The sequence below is a fragment of the Triplophysa rosa genome, linkage group LG1 (genome assembly GCF_024868665.1).
Source record: "Triplophysa rosa linkage group LG1, Trosa_1v2, whole genome shotgun sequence".
Lineage (NCBI taxonomy): Eukaryota > Metazoa > Chordata > Actinopteri > Cypriniformes > Nemacheilidae > Triplophysa > Triplophysa rosa.
Window position 1 is genome coordinate 28,907,727 of NC_079890.1, and position 18,797 is coordinate 28,926,523.

Sequence of the window (18,797 nt, forward strand, 5' to 3'; positions counted from 1 at the left end):
GATATGATTATAAGAGAGATTAAGAAAAATGAAAAATCTCCATTTCATTTTAAAATGATGCATTGCGGCGTTTAAGATCTAACTACGCTTGATCCGCCAAATCTTATGTTTCATAATTTATCGCATGCCTCCAAGACATCCCTTGATGTGGAGCGAACCGCTCGCTGTTTGTGCATTTATAATGACCCTCTGAAAGTTTGCCTAAGATCATATACGCGGCTCAAGTCCACATGAGAGTTTATCCTGTGCTAACCCCATCTCTGCTTCTTCATACAACAACTACATCTGCAATACAAAGCAATTCCCTGTTTGTGCATTTAACTGTGCTATTATTTCTGTTTTAGACTGAACTACCTAAAAGCAATACCTAAGGAGATAAGATAAAGCTTTCGATCTGGTGTTGATGATGGCCGTGTTCGCCGGTATGCGAGCTGCGCTACGGCATATGGCTCTCACAGCAGTTTTCCGGCGCAGTGGGAACAGAAGGCCGCGCTAAAGCTGGTCAGACCAACCAGTTTTCAGGTGTAAACAATGACAAAGGGCGTGGATTCTTTGGAAGTTTTATATGTAACAGTGTTAACGTGGAGGCCAAGGCGGCATGCAGGGAAGGCGTGCTGGCCGTCAGCCAAGCCTACATTCAATACTTGACTGTGATGTGGAGAAGCTTCCTTAAGGCTTTTATTACCGGCTGCAATTTACTACTTGGTAAACAAACGAGGAAACTGTCCAATGGTTACATTTGGCCGAATCTGAGAAGAGCGACATTTTGGCAGAGCAAACTAATGAGTGTTTGGATTTTGAATCCGTCTGTGAATCATGTACAACGTTATGTAGTCTCTCAATGTCTCTGTTTTATCTAACCTTTTGATTATCTGTTTAGGTCATCCGTGCAGATGTGGATTTTCTCTAGGCTAGAAAACAAACTCATTACTGTTGTCTTTTCAGGCATCTGTGGGGATAGCCCATGCAAATGCAAAACACACATTGACACTCCCTCTAATGTGACATGATCTCACTTTCAATGCTGCTTGATGTCACCATGATGGCTTCATTTCAAGATAACATTTCGCACTCTTCCCTACAGCTGCCAGCAGATACAATCACACTCTACGTGAATACACGTAACTGCCTGCAGACACAAATCTGTGTTTAATGTATAGGACTACAGCTGCTTTAGGCGGGGTACTCACCTTCTCCAGTTGTTGTCAGGGGGAGGAGAAAGGTACATCGTTCCATATGGAGAAGTCTCAGGGTGCTTCTGTCAAGGAAGCTTTCACAGACATGTTTCACAGATATGTGCACTTCAAACCTTGTATATTAACAAAATGTTTGCTAGTCTCAAAAGCACAGACACAGAAATATTGGCTGTTATTAATAATATGTATCAATTCATGGATTACATTATATATTACCCATTAATATTACACACTGTTTAACATGCTTTTGAACCAAAAGGCATCAATGCGTTAGGTAAAATAATAATTCAAAATATTGTTTTGTACAGTAGTAACCAAAAAAATGACGCTTTTTTTGCATAATTTCATAGAGTTCAATAAGTTCAAGACTACAATTACTGAGCACAACTTTAAAAACCTGGCAAAGGTTATTTATAAAATAAATAAGCTCTGATTTTGTTAAACATAGCATATTAAAAACACATAACATCAGGGATGTTTAATCTATGTATTTAAAGGGATAGTTCTCCCAAAATTGAAAATTCTGTCATTATTTACTCACCCTCTTTTCATTTCAAACCTGTATGACTTTCTTTCTTTTGCAGAACACAGAAGAAAAAAAAAGTTGGTGACCAAACGACAGCGGTACCCATTGACTTGCATTGGATTTGTGACCATGCAACAGAAGTGAATGGGTACCACCACAGAATTTTCATTTTTGGGTGAGCTATCACTTTAAGAATAAAAACCATATCTAAAACCTACATGTTGACTGAAAATGTATTCAAAAATTACTTTTACTTTCCAAGTACCAAAGAAAAGTTCCAGGAACTTTTGAAGAGTGAGGTAAGCCTTCTATGAGAACACAGAGCTGAAGAACTCCTTGAGTAAATATTGCTTCTTCAAATCAAACCAACAATGTTGCTTGGTCATGTTTGTCGGTGCCAAGACTCACATCTAAGCAGGGGTAGGGGTGGATCTACGAGGGAGAAAGCAGGACAGAGTATTTCTCTATTCAACATCTGCTTAGGCCTGAAAAACCCAGTCATCAGTTTTTATTATATGAGAGGCCGAGCTCTACATGCCAACCCTTTAACCACCCCATGATCTTAACCGTCACCACACGGCACAACCAAACAATCGGCACTGAGGCACTCTAATCAAACAAAGATCTTATGAAATTTACATACTGTATTACATGTATGAAATTACATGAAACCGCTGCTGTGACACAGGTGTGTTGTTGTTGTTAATAAGTAAGGGAGATGATGACATAAACCAGAAGGCTTGGATTATGAGGGATCCCTTCTAAGACCTAATTAGCCCATAGCTGTTGGAGCAGCGTGGAGAGACTGTGACAGCACCTTCATCTCAGAGGCTTCAGGAAGGTGTGGGTGAGGTAACCTTTCTCCCCAATATCTCACACTCAACCCACACCACCCAAGCGGACATCATTCTAGATAGAGATAAAGCGAAACCAAGGCACGCTGAATGGATCAGTGATGATACAGTATATACATATATATACTGTATATATGCAGATATATGAAGGCGACTGTACGCTCTTGAGTTAGAAACTGGTAAGTGTTAGAAGCGGTTGGCTAGCGAGCCTGTGAGAGAGCGACAGTCTGTCTAATCTTGGCAGACATTGTTGAATCGATAGGAGCAAAACAAGCCAACACTGTGAGGGACATCTGGTACTAAAGAGAAAGGGGAAAAAGACAGTGAAGGCAAATTTGGGCTTCTACTGATCTTCATCATATTCTCTCTCTCAGAATGTAAGGCATTTTCTGCATGTCAGAATGTCAGTCAATCAGCATCTGTGGATGGTGGGATTTTAAAAGGGGGTGGTCTAATTTATCTGATAGTGTTTTGGAAACCATGGAAAAACAAGTGGGGAAAATGGAGGTTTGTTAGGAGCCTAAACAGTAAGTGAAGCTGGTTTTGAACAACAACATTTTTCATTTATGGTGCAAAAGTTGAACTAAAAAAAAAAAAGAAAAAACCTTTCCAGAGTGCCAACAACCCAGCCAATCCATTACAACAGATCACTATTTTCCGTTTCACAACAGTGAATCAACCATAAAACAACTGTCAGCAACTGTCAACAATACAATGCAAAAAATAGTGGGGTAGGGAAAAAAGCAGGCGTGATTCTAAAAAGAATACGCTTGAGTATCTTCGTCTCTAGGGGAGGGAGCGGCTCAATTGACAGAGCAGCCTGCCAGAATTCTGACAAACAGGTCTTGCAGTTTTTAAGCATGACTGCGGTCACTATCACAAAAGCCTTTTCCCTCTCACAGAACCAGGATGGCTGCGGTTCACCATTTGGTATGACTTTGAATCCGTCGTTCAGAGCTCTTACGTAACTCGACTATGTCACACTTTTTTGGTCTACTTCATGCCGTCTTTTGAGTCTTTCTTTCTATGGAATGGCATCAGAGCGAGCAGACCATTCCAGGGCTGCCACAACATTAACAACTGTGCAGAGGTGCCCACTCTGGTTATAGATAATTCAAGCCCAAAACCCTCAACCTGGCTTTAAAAGAAAAAAGATGAATCAAGACTCAATCAACGTTCATGACCTTTATATCTTACAGCATGTCTTCAAAAACTCAGACGGCATTAGGACTTTTAATGTTTATTTAATCTTTGGCATTAAGCTAAATCTGCCAAAGATTTAAGATTACAGACAATCATTGATAAATTAATGAAAGAACTCCATCAATCCACAAGTGAAGAAGATAAAACAAAAAACAGCAACCGGCATAGCCAGCATAACTTGCTGAATGAAACCACCTGATATTCTGATGTCTAAACGGATGTCACAGGAAGAAAAAAATGAGCAGGAGAAAACAGCAGTTACCCACTCATTCACACCCACAGTTGAGCAATGGGAATTTCACTACATTAAGACAAAGTCTACATCATCACTGAGCCTAAGGCCTCGAGAAAAAAAACACTGCCCACATGAGCAAAGGTCAACATCCATGACCACACACACATCATCCCCTCACAATTATGACATCTCACTTGCGTACTCAAAGCGACTCTCTACTAAATCTGAGGCTTTACACAGGTGAATGTAAAGGATATCTGCCGTCCATGCTTGTCAATGGGTCTGCGGTGTGGAGAGTTGATCCGATTGCGGTCTCGATGGACTCTCTCCACCAGACCGTGATGTCTGGTCCCTCTGACCGAGTCAAATCCAGAGGGAAATGTAGCCTGTGGAGAATCACCTTGTTGGTTAAAATTTTCTGTCATCATACATCACTTCAAGTGTCAGCATAAGACTGAAAAAAGACATCAGAGAATCCATATTTCAAGAATTAAAAGCATGCGCGCACAAATACAGTATTTAAAGTGCAACCATTAGGCCGTGTCCCCAGGTGAGTTCAGTCTACAAAGCAGACTGATTTTACCTTTCCAGGTTTGGTTTCTCATGATGGACAAATGTAAGGTATCACTGCTCCGTGCCTCAAAGAAGCCTTATTCATGGCAACAGGAGCACTTTCACCTGGAGGTACACAACACTATTCTCCATAGGGGATAGAAACAGATACAGTTCTTTGGCTCACCACTATATCAAGTTTACCAGAGGGGATCACTATGACCTTAAGGAATAGAGAAAGTGATGGCAAACTATTAAGAGAAGGTTTGCAATTACCATCTCTTGACATCTGCTAATCTGAAGTTAGAAAAGCACAGTGTATGGCTAGGTTTAGCGTCTAAATGAACTCGGCTAGGGGGCTGATTTAGTAGACGTCGTAGATAAGTGATAAAGGGCATCCCAGGTACCTGGAAATCAGTGCTGGTATTGCCTATCTGGTTGACGTTGGGTAAAGAGCCGCCATAGTATTGGGCCCGGTTCTGAGACAGACGGAGCTGCTGGATCTTCTGAAACTGCACCTTTAAAGAGGAGATGAGAAAAACAAAGTGAATGGATTTGCTAGACAAAAGTCTGCTTAAGGGTTTTAGAAGGGTTGATGGACACTTATGAAAGTCTTGAACATAGTATTTTTAAATGTTTAACAAGTGGTGTATAGATGTTCTTAGATGTGTTTGATTTTAGATGTTACGTGCTTCTGATGTTAAGCTGGAGAACAGTGTGGATTTTGTTGATCGCCAAAAGTAAACAATGAGAATTATCATTTCTGATCAGGCATAACCAAATCAGGAGGCGTTCCTTCCTCTCACTAACCAAAGGACAATATTTGAATCTCAAAGACTAACCTCATTTAGTGATATCAATGGGTTTCTCTACACATAAGTTTGAGAGCTTTTTTATTCCAACACACAAACATTTTCTTAAGTCCAAGCACAAAAATAAGGTTACAAATTGCTTTATAAAAACACTTCATCCACATAGGCAGTGGAGCGCTATGCACATTTGGACTGTATGAATTTGTCCCAAAAATGTGTGAATCACAAACCAAAACACAATATTATCATCCTCATCATCATCTTCTTAGCATCAAAAAGCCACGACTTTAAATATGATGTTGTCATAGACTGTTCCAGGCAGACAGCACACATTCTAGGGTCATGGAGGCTCACACCAAGGCTTTCAACGTTCACCATTATCAAAACAATGACACCCCAGATGTGGAGCAGGACCAAGCTGCTTAGTAAAGCAGAGGATTTCCCTAGGGTAGCTTGCTTAAGCTTACTTTATCTCCCTCAACATTGAACATTGCAGAAGGATGTGTATTATTGCAAAAGGATGTTTATTATTATATTACTTTAAAAAATTAATTGTTTTAATTATTTCCTATTAAAAAGAAATATTTTCGTATTAAAAATTTTTTTTTTTACTTTTAGCAATAAATTTGTAAAAGCATATGAATCCTGTGGTGAGACTTGAACCACACCAACTTGCAGGTTTGTAGGGTGCTTCCAGCTGATCATGCCAGGGAACAGTAAGCACACTTGCAGCTGGATGTCTCCTAGCTTGCCAACATACAGTATATCAGTGTTTCCCACTCATTGACGAGACCATGGCGGCCCGCCATAGTCTATTTTGTTCCGCCACAGTTTTAAACGAGCAGAATTTTTTTTATATAACAACATAAATATTTCTAACATTGAATTCTGCACCGTTGTTTCGTTGTCGCGCCATTGTTCACAGCCAGACGAAATGCGTCCCCCTCTCAGTTGCTTCAGCGCAATGTGGGCAGGACACACACAAACTCATACTCTACGTACAAACGCAAGCTCACTCGCTCGCTAGCTACTGTTACAGCTTTCGCGGTCGAAACGCAGACATGCGAACTGGCCAGGATTTGAGACGTCGCCAAGCCATACTGAATACAACATCGTTTGAGGGAAGTAAAATGTAACTAATGTTTCAGTATTCACTGCAGTTATCCACCAGTACAAACGACAGAGCAAATAGACAGTATTACCTCATGGCGTTAGCATCATTATGTTCAGCTTCAGGGCTCTAGACTGCCACTAAATGGTCGCATTTTGCGACTATTTTTCCTGCCAGTGCGACAAGTTTTTCTTAATGGTCGCACCGGTGCGACTGCCAAACTGATCAATATATAATTTTTGCGTATTATAAATTTAATGCGCAGAAATGTTATATTGCGCAAGCGGCGCATTCAGTCCCTCCTTTTCGTCTCCCCTCCCTTAACCATTCACTTAGTGATGGCCGGTTCACGAACGAATCGTTCATTTGAACCGGTTCTTTTCAGTGAACCGGTCGAACCGGTTCACCAAATCGAACTGAATCGTTCGAAACGATTCGCGTCTACAAAAAGCACTTATCCACAAATTCCTACAGTTACTCACTTTTGACATGCATGAAAACCCATCCGACTCAAAATAAATCAGCCAGTATCAACGACTTTTCAGTAAATCCAACAGTACACTACTACATACTGAACTGAACCGTTAAGCACGAGTGGAGAAGCTATTCAAGTTATAGCTAAGCTAGCTGATATAGTGAGCATGCGTGCAGTGGCGCGTTCTATCGAACGCTCCGCCTAGAGCGATCCTCGTTCTAGATTCAAAAATCGGTTGCCACAGTTTTCGGATCACCACTGAACCAACCGAGAGCTGTCTTTCGGACACGTCCGATTTGTGAACCGGTTCAACATATAAGAAACTACATTTGCAACATGAACATAAACATTTGAACACAGATCACACTTTTTAATGGTCATAAATATTTGTACAGACATATTCTTTATATTAATGTTGCTTAAAATGCATTACAGAAAACGTTTGTGCAGTTGTGCTTTTATGTTAATTATTGTAAAGGTTAAAAATAATTGTTTGTAAAAATAATAAACTAAACATTTATTTGTTTCATAAGTAATCCATGGTGTTTTCATGAACATCTTATTTAATTTCTAAACAAGATTATATAAATCTAAACGTTTCCTTGAATCGCTCTCGCAGACTAGAAGAATCTAGAGTCACGAGAACCGTTTCTGTCGGACATGTCCGATTTGTGAACCGTCGAACCGGTTGCCGGTTCGCGAATCGCTTCTTCTGACACGAACCGGTTGCAACAGCTTTCGATTCACGAACCGAAGAGCCGCTTCTTCGGACACGTCCGACTCAGAACCGATGATACTGCGCATGCATTAATTTTAAAAGCAGATAAAAAGCGTCTAAGTCAGATATTTTTATAAAACAGCGGTGTGATACAGTGATAAGGCAGTAATAAAATCCTAAACATCTTTCCAATGTCTTTTATAGTAAGTAAACCAATCTGCAGCGCCGTTTACGTTCATGCCACTGCTAGAGCGGTTCTCGCTCTCGAGTCAAGAGCCGGTTGCAACAGCTTTCGATTCAGCAGTACATGAACCGAAGAGCCGCCTCTTTCGGACACGTCCGAGTCGGTCGTGAGTGAGAACCGATGAGCTGATAGTGAGCATGCGTGATTCACTGTGAGGCTAAAGAACAGTGTGGACAACTGATGCTGTGCTAATGTTACGAGCGCACGTGAACCGAGGACTTAAAATATATGGAGCAATCTGGCAAAGCGTAAGTTTATTTAATAACACATAAATCGTATTGAATTATCCATGGATCATATAGTTTCTGTAAAATGCTGATGAAGATTAATTATTCACTTTTTATCTTTAAGACTTAAAATGTCATAGTTTGCTGCACTTCACTGTGCCTATTTGGGTGCACAAGAAACATGTCAGATCATGACGTGATGTGTTAACTGACAGAAGTTTTGATTACTGGTTTTGGTTTATATTTGAATATGCCGAGTGTATTTTCATCCCAGCCGGTCGGGATGATACTAGAGTCTAGACTTGACGCGTTTCGTCAGGGCGAGTGACGTCATCACGTCAGAGCGTAAGAGAATCGGTGAACCGGTCTTTTGAACCGGTTCATTGAAACGAACTGTACGAAAGAACCGGTTCGCAGAAAAGAGCCAGACTTCCCATCACTACATTCACTTATCTATCAGTGCCCCCACCCCCAAAGACATAATTCGCGGGTAAGAGGCGAAGGACCGAAAGAGCAGACGAGTGAAGCGCTCAATCTTGCAACTGAAATAAATATGCTGAATACAAGAATTTCCCCGGGTAAGGTACAAAACATCAAAGATAACGAAATGTGTTGCGAGTATTGTATGCATGTGAAGCTAATGCAGGAAACATGGGTTTAAACTTTAAGCACTAAACTATTGTATAAATCTCTCTAACAATACTGCAAAGCATACAAAACGTTATACATCACGCTAAATACTATTTATTTGTAAGTCGCTATTGATAGAAGCCAAACGTGTATCAATGCAGCTTTCATGAAGAATAACCACTAAAAGCCTTCAGGGGCCCGTTTCAGAAAGGAGGTTTAGTGAAAACTCTGAGTATATTAACCCTGAAATGAGGGAAACTCTGGGTTTTCCGTTTCAGAATGTGAGGTATGTCAAACCTGAGAAAGCGGGGTAACTCAAGCCCGTTTCTAAAGGAGAGGTATCTTATACTCAGAGTCAGTAACCATAGTAACTTACTCTGTGAACCTAACCTGGTCGGGAGCAGGTTTTCTTTGGTAAACCCAGAGTTTATTTCGATCTCCTCCCCCCTTTAAAGCGCAAGTGGTGTAACTCATCCATTCATTCATTAATACAGTCATTCATGGCACACATTTTGATTACACAGAGACCATCTCAGTGACTTATACTGTATGTCATATGTGCTTTTATAGAGGATTCATGAAGAGGCTGCATTAATTCATTGGAATGTACTTTGATTTCAGGAGAGCACCGAGTGGAATTTTGTCATTTCCCTGTGCATTTTTATTAAAACTGTACCGTTTTTCTTTACAGTGAATTAGATGTATCAAAATATATCTCATCCATCCTTACACATAAATAAAGTGCATGAATAAAGAAATGAATAAATACAGACATACATGCAGAAATGAAGCGATAAAGGTAATAAACAAGTAAATTTGACATGCAGGCATTCCAAGTGAAATCTGTTCAGAGCAGGATTCGAACCGGCGATCAGTCTAACTTTGCACGAGAGTCTGACGCCCTACAGGTGTCCTATACACCATGACGTCTTACTTGCGTAACTAGAGCACTCATGGCGAGTGAGAACATACGATTTTTTTATTATTTCTGTTGTTTCATTCATTTAATGATTAATTTATTTGTTTATTGGTATCAATTTATTAATTTAAACTTAAGTCATTTTCAGGACATCAGTAAATCGAGCGGAAAGTGTGCCTCACTCTCATGTGCTTTCTGCCGCCATGTTGCTTTTTTTGGTGCTGTTGCCATGGTGAATCGTGCTATCTTCGCTCAATTGATGATGGCTTTTTAAATCAATGGTGCACGCGCGTAACCTAGAGTGAACTTACTCAGAGTGGATTGAACTAATTGAAATCACCTGTTCTGAAACCGAAAACTCAGAGTTGCGATTCTCTGAGTAAATCAACTCAGAGTTCACATTTTAACTCGGTATTGGTTGAACCTCCTTATTGAAACAGGCCCCAGGTTTCGCAGGTTGTTTGAGATATGCATGGTGGGTGACTCTGCTCAGAAACATTTTTTTGTCATGTTGGTAGGAAATCTCTTTACATCCTGATAGCAATCAAGAAGTATAGTGGTCAAATAATATTTTTATAATTATATTTCGTCTGTGAAAGGAGTAGAACCAAAAAACGATCGCCCAATCAAAACTTTCTGGCCGAACGCTGTGACTGGTCATGTGTACATTTTCAGCCAACGTATTTTGCATACCACTGCACACCCTGTTCACGCAGATATCATACGTCATCAGCACCGCAGCGCACTCACGTCCGCTGTGTCAATGTAGGGAGAATGGCGGACAATCAGCAACAAGTAAATCTACAAAACGAAAGTCAGTTTTTGAAAAAGCAGTGACGAAAAAACGTCTGGATCATGAAAGAGGAAAAACTCGAATTAACATTGGTTCAGCTTTTACACGATGGAGACAGCTCCGGCAGGACAGGTATACATTCACATTCACTGCACATAACACTGGCATTAGGGCTGTGTATTGGCAAGTGCCTCCCGATACGATACATATTACGATAGATGGGTCACGATACAATATATTGCTATGTATAACGATACGATAAACATTTGCGATATATTGCAATACTTTAAATAGAAAATGTAAAAAGTAGAGCTAGAAATACAACATGCTGTGCACCACCGGGGGTTTTCTGTAAGGATAAGTGTAAAAACATCCCTTACCTCTGCAGAGTGGCCATGATGTGCGATGCATGGAACTTTAGATCAGAGGTTTGGGTTCTCAAACTGTGGATTGCGTCCCTCAAGTGGGCAGCACAGGGGAATAAGGCGGCTCACGCAAGTCACTTGGCTGTTGTGGTGCATTACAGTTAAAACACTGAACATGGGCCGTATAAAACCCCTGCTTCATCCGTTCTGTAAATGTGCTGGTGTCACATCCGTGAAAGCTCAATAAATGTCATTGTTAATTTTCTTAATAAACTTTCTGTCTAATGCACTGCAGTAGCCAAGTGACTTGTGTCATGACTTGCGAAGCCTACAAACAGCATTATTTTATATAACTCATTACTCCATTACTTATTTTGAAAACCAAAGCACACCCACACATCAGCTCTGAGAGCTCCAAGCGTTCTTATATTTTTCGCCATGCTCGCTTCCACTTACTTTTGGCCGTATGTATGTATATGACATGATTTAAAAAATATATATTGATAGTAGAGGTATCACTATCGATACACTATCGAAAAAATATATATTGCGATAGTTAAATGTATCGATATTTTTGCACAGCCCTAATTGGCATTATAGAAGATAACAGTATTTTTTATTACACACTGCCACTTTATCTCTCAGTTCATTTATTTATTCACTCAAACCAACAAAAATGTTCTCGCCAAGAAAATAGCCATGGAAGCTGGTATGGCGTAACACAATCAAACAAACAAACAAACAAATTCACTCAAACCACTTGAACGGTCTCTTTCCAATTAAATTCTTGTCCTTGAACTTATGCTGAAATGAACATCGTGTCTACACCAGACGCGGTTTGCTACATCGTGTAATGTTTAAAAATTAACCGAATGTGTAAAATGCAAATTGCGTTCTTTCGACCACAAACCTGCAGTTTTTAAAAGCATTTTCCTCCAGGACTCATTCCAGTGACTGATGTGGCAAAGTCAGCATAAGACAAATCCTTTGTGGAGAGGCCTGACTTTAAACTATGACACAACCACATGTTCTTGTGCCCTATATGAGGAGGCAGCCAAATCAGTTGGCAGATCATTCATTCATTCATCATTCATTCACACCTACAGACTCCACAGAGACACAGCTCTAGACACAACTTTCTGATATAAAAAATAGGAGTTAACCAATATTTCTAAAACATACTTGAAAAGATAAAAAGTTCTATCGCAGACATTAACAAAAACTAAAATATAGCTCAAACTCTTAACCCAGCCATGCCAAAATACACAAAAGCGTTCTCCTGCACAGCACAAAACCAGTCAATGATGTTCTCAATACAGATGTGGTCATGATATATCAGCACCTCTAAAATGTTTAAATGTTTAAAAGCAGTTCGATGCAGTTTAACACAGTTAACATTTTTGTAGTGTCAATGACTGTAGTGAATGACATTTTGGCGTGAACTGTGGTTGCCATGGTGACTGTGTGGAGTGAGGGTAACTAACAACTACAGTAACAAACAAACTACCGTTGATAGCCAATATTTAATTCATGCGACTAATTTTCAAGTGTTCACTGGCAGATATTGAAAACAATAATTTAATGAAAAGCAACATTTTGATTTCCATAAGCATTCCTACAATGTAAATGACAGCACGCAGCTCACCTATGACAGGCAGTGGGGTGACTCACTGACACACTCATCTCTCCACATGCATTTTACACACACACACACACACACACAATGATTCAACTGCGTAGAGTACAAACTTGAGCATTTGCATTTGTTTAATGAAATCTAGGAAACGATATAATGTCTCAATGTGGCTGATCTTACCCTTGAGACAGTGAGGTCTGTCATGAGCTGCTCGAAGGCCAGCGTCTCCTCCGCCTGTTTCTGGTTGTGAAGCGCGATCTTTTCGCTGAACTTCCGCGGGTTGGAGGCACTCGAGCCCGGGGATCCTGACATGGTTGGGCCGCAGAGTTTCGCGATCAACTTCGCAGACAAATGGTCGTTGGTGGTTTTTGATATCGAAGTCAAACGCGTTTACGCTGCCCCTTCATGTCTGCAAAGGGTGTCCAAGTGCCGTCCAGAAGCTTCAGAGGGGTTTGAAGGGGTCCGTTTAATGACAAGAGCTTTGCCACCATTAATGAGCTGGAAAATGCGGAGAAACAGTTATATTAACAACTTGACTGACGTGAATTAGCCAGTATAATAATAAACTGTAAAATGTATAACAATGTCTTAACGTTATATGTAAATGGCTAAGCATCCGTATATGGCCGAAGATGTGATTTTTTGTTTGCTAAAAGTTTGTCAGGAAACTAGACGTCGCTAAATACACAAGCGTTTAGCCCTAAGAGACGGAATTGTTTGGCATCAACAAATTAACGTAGCTTTTTTAACTTATCGTTACTTATTGTTATTGTGGAAAGATGATGAGATGTTAAACACTGCTCTGACAAACAAAAAACCCAAACATTTTACTTGGACGCACAAAACGTCAACTTTGATAACGACCTCAGCTAACGAGCTAAATACTTCAGATTCTGAGGAAAACCGTTTTAATTTATGTCTATTAATTACAACTATTTGAAGAGTCTAACTTTACCCTTTTTATGAATGAAAGTCAACACTCGGTGTTCTTAAAGTCATTTACGTGATTAATATTACTAGATGTACGTTATGTGGTAAAGTAAAGTGAGCCGTGACAGCTAACCAGCTAATGAGCGATATGACACAATCCCCATATTAAAATGCACCAGCTGAATTTTCAATGCGCCAGAAATAGCGATAAACACCCGTTAGATTCATTAAAAAGTCCCCTTATATGATAAATTACAAACACTCGTAATGACCACAACACTGAACTTAGTTTAGTAACATTTCAACAAGTGGTCTTGCCAAAGTAAACGTCATTACGCATTCAAAACTGACAGAAACAGGTAAGAGCAACACGAACACGAACTTCCCAGTAAGGTAGCAAATGAAACTCACTGTCCTGCGGCGGGACATTCAGCGGCCACTCATCGACCGCTGTTGTCATACGAGTCTGAGAAAATGTTTAGATGTTACTGATTCGTGAAATGCAGCGGTGAAATCTGATCGCGGAGTCCGCATGTATTCCCTTGAACGCTCTTCTTCTCCGTGCCCATGATCTAGATCCACCTGAACTGTAATACACCAATTCTTGACTTGGCTGCACAGTGCACACATTTGTTTTGTCAACTCCGATCCCTCACTCCGAGTAAAAACAAGCCGAGGAAAAAATTACACAAGCCTGCCCCAAAAACTGTATGCCAATTTTTTAAAGTTGTGTCCACAAGGCGGCAGTGGAGTTCCCTTAAAGAGATAGTCTTGTTTATTTTAAAGGGGTCTTAGAATAATTATTTTCCTGTTTTGTTTTCGGCAAGATTGTTAATTGCACAATGAACTACTTGCCAGTCAACATGTACATGTTAGTCATTTGGGCTATTTAACAAAAGCTAAACAAAAATAGGCCTGGCCCAATTGGTATAATTATGTAATAAGAGTGAATTATTCAGTTGTAATGACTTTCATGTCATGTTCCAATTATAAACATTATCAGACATTTCAATTTTACGTTTAGTCAAATATGTTCTTTTATGATTTTGATAATAGTCTGTATGATGTGTATTGAGGTTAGGTGTTCATTTCAAGTCAAAACTGGAATGTCACAAATGTATTATGTTAAGATTACTATTATAAAATACAAAATGATTTCAATAGTACACCGAGTTGGCTTTTTTTACATACCCCTTGTTTGCATGTCAGTATAGGAGCAGGTACGTTTGTTTTTGATCTTAGTTTATTATATCACTTCAAAACAGGATTCATCACTAATAACACTCATGGAAACATGCAGATATTCATTTTGAATATATTTTGTACATTGTACATGTTATACTCTTTTCCCTTAAATATTTAGTAGTAATTCTATGCAAGTCTATGCTGTACGTTAATTGTAAAGTGATTAGATTAGACAGACAAAAATCTGCATAAAATTTTCACTTGAGAATGTGGCATCTTTACTTGTAAGAGCAGAATTGTAAATACATAAGTATTACACATAGATCCAAAAATATAGGTAAATGGGCATGCTCTTAGATTGTCCCATGCTCACTAGTATACTTATTTTAAATGTTCATTCAAGTATATGCTAGATGATCTGAAAGCAACTCTTGTTAACCCATGTTAAGAGATGCAACATGCTGGCGTGTAACAAGACCAGATTTAAAACTATGCTATCCATTTCATGTTGGATTCTGGGCCGTTCATCATAGCAGGTGAATAAAAATAGTACAAATGTAAAGAAAACTTGATGGCATTGTCTTAATGGCTCTCTCCTGTAATACAGTAAAATCAGATCACATCTTAGTCTGTCAATTCTGCCCTACACACAGAAGCTTTAGCTGACCAAACCCTACAATCTATTAAATGCTGCTTGCAAAATATTAATGCATTGCTACCTCTGACAGGTTCTTGATTTTCTGTGTATCTGCTTGAAACAATTCTGTATGCAGATTGTGTTCCCGCAGCTACATTAATAATTACATTTAGGATGATGCCCCTATAGGAAGTAAAAAAACATATATCATGTCTATGTACTCTACATATTATGTCTAATTACTGCTTATAACAAACTCCAGTATAACATCTACTGTACTATATTATAATTTCATATTTGTTTTGTATAGTTTGCTATAAACTTGCGTCAGAATTCATGCTAGTTAAATGGATATTATTGGTCAGAGAGAGAGAGAGAAAGATTATTGCCTAATCTAAACCAAAAAAAAAAATGCTGTTACTTCAGCTCAGTTAAAGGGACAGTCCACCCCAAAATGGAAATTGTCATCATTTATTCACCCTCATGTCATTCAAAACCTGTTTATGATACAAAAGAAAATTTTTTGAGAAATTTTTCAGTGGTTTTGTGCTAATGGAAGTCAACGAGAGCGAGTATATGATGAAATAATTTTCATTTTGGGGTGAACTGTCCCTTTAAATAGAGATGTAAGGTAAAGTGTATTATCCTGCAGGAGACAGTACTTTTCTATGCATTGTGATGAGCACATTTTGGCAAATTTAATGGTTGCAGGTAATATGTACACTCTCTGCCCTTACCTCCAGTGAGTTTACAAAATTTGTTGACTTAGTGGTATGGCATTTGTTTACTCTAGAGATAGATTTGCATTTCTTAAAAACAAATGCAAATGGGTAAAGTAGCTGTTTTTCCCTTTTCCTAATCAGTGTTGGGTGTAACTAGTTACTAAGTAATTAGTTACTGTAATTTAATTACTTTTCACTTGAAAAAATAAAGTAAGGGATTACTCTTATTTTTTCTGTAATTTAAATACGGTTACTTTTGATGTAATTAAACTAAATACTTTGTGTAATATATGTGTGTGCAATAGTGGAATTGACATCAAAATTCAAAGTCTAACTTTAAAATGAATGCTTTAATGTATAATTCTCACATTTGTAATACTTTAGTCAGTTAATAATTGTACTTTATGCAGTTTATATTATTTATTTGAATCAATTAAAAAAGAGCCATTTCATGTCTATCCTTGAATCACTGAACTAATCAAGGTTGATGTAGGATATAGAAAGTAATTAGTAATAAGTAACTAAATACTTTTTGGAGAGAGTAACTTGTACAGTAATCTAATTACACTATTGAATATGTAATTAGTAACTAGTAATTAATTACTTTTTCAGAGTAACTTACCCAACACTGTTCCTAATATAACTGTCTTCTGAAAGGCTTAAAAAAAGGTTGCATATGGGAACAAGTTTTCGATATCAGTTTGACAAAAAAAATTCCCGACTTCTAAACAAATATTGTGTCATTTTCTTCATAAATGTTCTTTTTATTTGTAATAATTTTAGAGGTGCAACAGCTAACGTCGACTAGAGCAATTTATGAAGAAATGTTACATTGAATAGGTATTTAAGCATTTGCCTTGAAAAACACACAATGAGGTCAAAGAATTGCAGATTTCATTGAAATTGTTGCACATGAAACATTGGACAGTAAATAATCCTGTGTCATTAATCTGATCAGCATTTTTGTTAACCATTTAAATTTTTTGCCTAAGTGACATTCGGCAACCACTTTACAGTTTATATATTCCAAACAGCTACCAATCTGGCATTCCAGTATCAGATGCATAAGTGTAAATATACACAATACAGCTTCATGAAACATTCAAACAGAAAAAAGTATAGCATTTTTTTCAAGGATACAAAAACTGAAAACACCCAGTAAGACATCAGATCATTTACATCAGAAATTAAATAGTTTTATGGTTTCCCCACTGCTTAAAAATGTTTAGTTTTTTTCAGATGTCAGTCTGTCCATTTGTTGATCATATTTTTTGTGTAGGAGGATAATATTGTTATATTTTATAAACAAGAGTGTATAAAGAGCCATGTGTAAAAAAAAAAAGATAATGACATTCTAATTATTATTTGTCTCTGCTTATCAAACAATAAAAGGAATTTATGAGCCTTGATAAGGCTTCTCCACATTTTCGCAACAGTTTATTCAAGTTAAGGCACCATAAAACAAACAAACAAAAAACCTGACAAAACAATGGAAACCAGGCTACAAACATTAATGGGATGTTAACTTAAAATTCTTCCAGCATGCTGTGTCTGAATGCTTTAGAAAATATTTTTTACCAGCCAATATTCATTGATCAAACAACGAAAAGAAAATTCTCTGATAAATATACTTTGGTAACATGTAAAGGAATTTGGCTATAACACTCAGTTTTCACTGTTTCCATTTTCCTATAAGATAGGGAGACCATTTTTCTTCTCCCAAAGAATATAATGTAATAAAAATGTTCATTTTACATATAACAAGCTCATGCAACTACAGTTTGCAGAAAATCAAAGCAAACTACTGACACCCGTTTGGAGACTGAAAATCTCAATAAAAACGGTCAACAGTGAATCCTTTCACGTCCCAAAGATAATCGTCTGTGATCAACGATTCTCCTAATAATGTACATTCAAAAACAACTATCCTCTGAGAAAGCAAAAAAGGTACACAAGCATATTTAGGGTAGTGCCAGGAAAGACATTTAAACTGTAAAGATGATCATGGTCTGGGCTTCACTGTGCGTGCAACAGTCTATGAAGTTCCTTTCTGAGGGTCTATTTGCCATAAAACTTCTTGTTGAGCAGGAAAACGAGAAGATTAACGTTTACAGTAGCTCGATCAAACAGCTTCATCACAGCAATCCCCTCGTACTGTAACTGAAGAAGGTCCTGCAATTAAAAAGTAAGAAAAAAATTACATACACAGCAGGTCCTTCCTACAGATAAATGTATACTCTAACTATATGATATTGGTTTTTGAGATTTTGAATCAAAAGAATACTTAAGGAAGAACATTCAGACCTGGTATTCCAACATTAATGTCTCCAAATGGACTCCCATAAACTTAGCTTTCACTTCAAACACGCCAACAATCTCAGATGGGGAGATCTCAAAAATCACATTCTTATACCTGTAAAAGTACAAAGTACCAGAATATTAGTAAATTACTATTATTCAACTTTATAATTAGAATGGCTGAATTTATGTGAACACCCATTTCTGCAACTTTTATTTTTAAAACCAAAGGCATTATTATGACGCTTTTGCACAGGTGTAGTGACACTGAAGTAAAAGGTGGAACCATTCTCTAGAATGACTTTGTCAAAAAAAAGATGAACCCAAAACATAACATTTTAAAAGGGCATATAGATGTAAACTCACTGATTTTTCTGCAAATCCTCAATGTCAATGAGCACTCCCTTCTCGTGCAGACGGGCTGCCGTGTACTTCTGTGACACCTGCTTACTCTTCTTGGCCTTATTGTCTCCAGGTTTCTTAGATACTCTAAGGGTAAAGAAGTTTAGACCTTAGCACCAAATATCTA

At 38.3% G+C, this 18,797-nt stretch overlaps 2 protein-coding genes across 4 annotated transcripts in view; both read right to left on the reverse strand.

Moving 5' to 3' along the window:
* crtc3 (CREB regulated transcription coactivator 3) overlaps positions 1-14,144 on the reverse strand; it is a 38,481-nt gene extending 24,337 nt beyond the window's left edge. For all 3 annotated transcript variants that reach the window (XM_057352489.1, XM_057352397.1, XM_057352312.1), the window contains exons 1-5: positions 13,838-14,144; positions 12,677-12,994; positions 4,974-5,084; positions 4,272-4,400; positions 1,191-1,252 (exon numbers count right to left, since the gene is read on the reverse strand). In XM_057352489.1, coding sequence (XP_057208472.1) covers positions 1,191-1,252; positions 4,272-4,400; positions 4,974-5,084; positions 12,677-12,808 — 434 coding nt within the window. In that variant the 5' untranslated portion in view covers positions 12,809-12,994; positions 13,838-14,144. The remainder of the gene's footprint in view (positions 1-1,190; positions 1,253-4,271; positions 4,401-4,973; positions 5,085-12,676; positions 12,995-13,837) is intronic.
* Positions 14,145-16,416: 2,272 nt separating this feature from the next.
* iqgap1 (IQ motif containing GTPase activating protein 1) overlaps positions 16,417-18,797 on the reverse strand; it is a 39,965-nt gene continuing 37,584 nt past the window's right edge. Inside the window, exons 35-37 of the mRNA XM_057336497.1 lie at positions 18,635-18,757; positions 18,275-18,383; positions 16,417-18,142 (exon numbers count right to left, since the gene is read on the reverse strand). Of these exons, the coding sequence (XP_057192480.1) occupies positions 18,029-18,142; positions 18,275-18,383; positions 18,635-18,757 (346 nt within the window). The 3' untranslated portion in view covers positions 16,417-18,028. The remainder of the gene's footprint in view (positions 18,143-18,274; positions 18,384-18,634; positions 18,758-18,797) is intronic.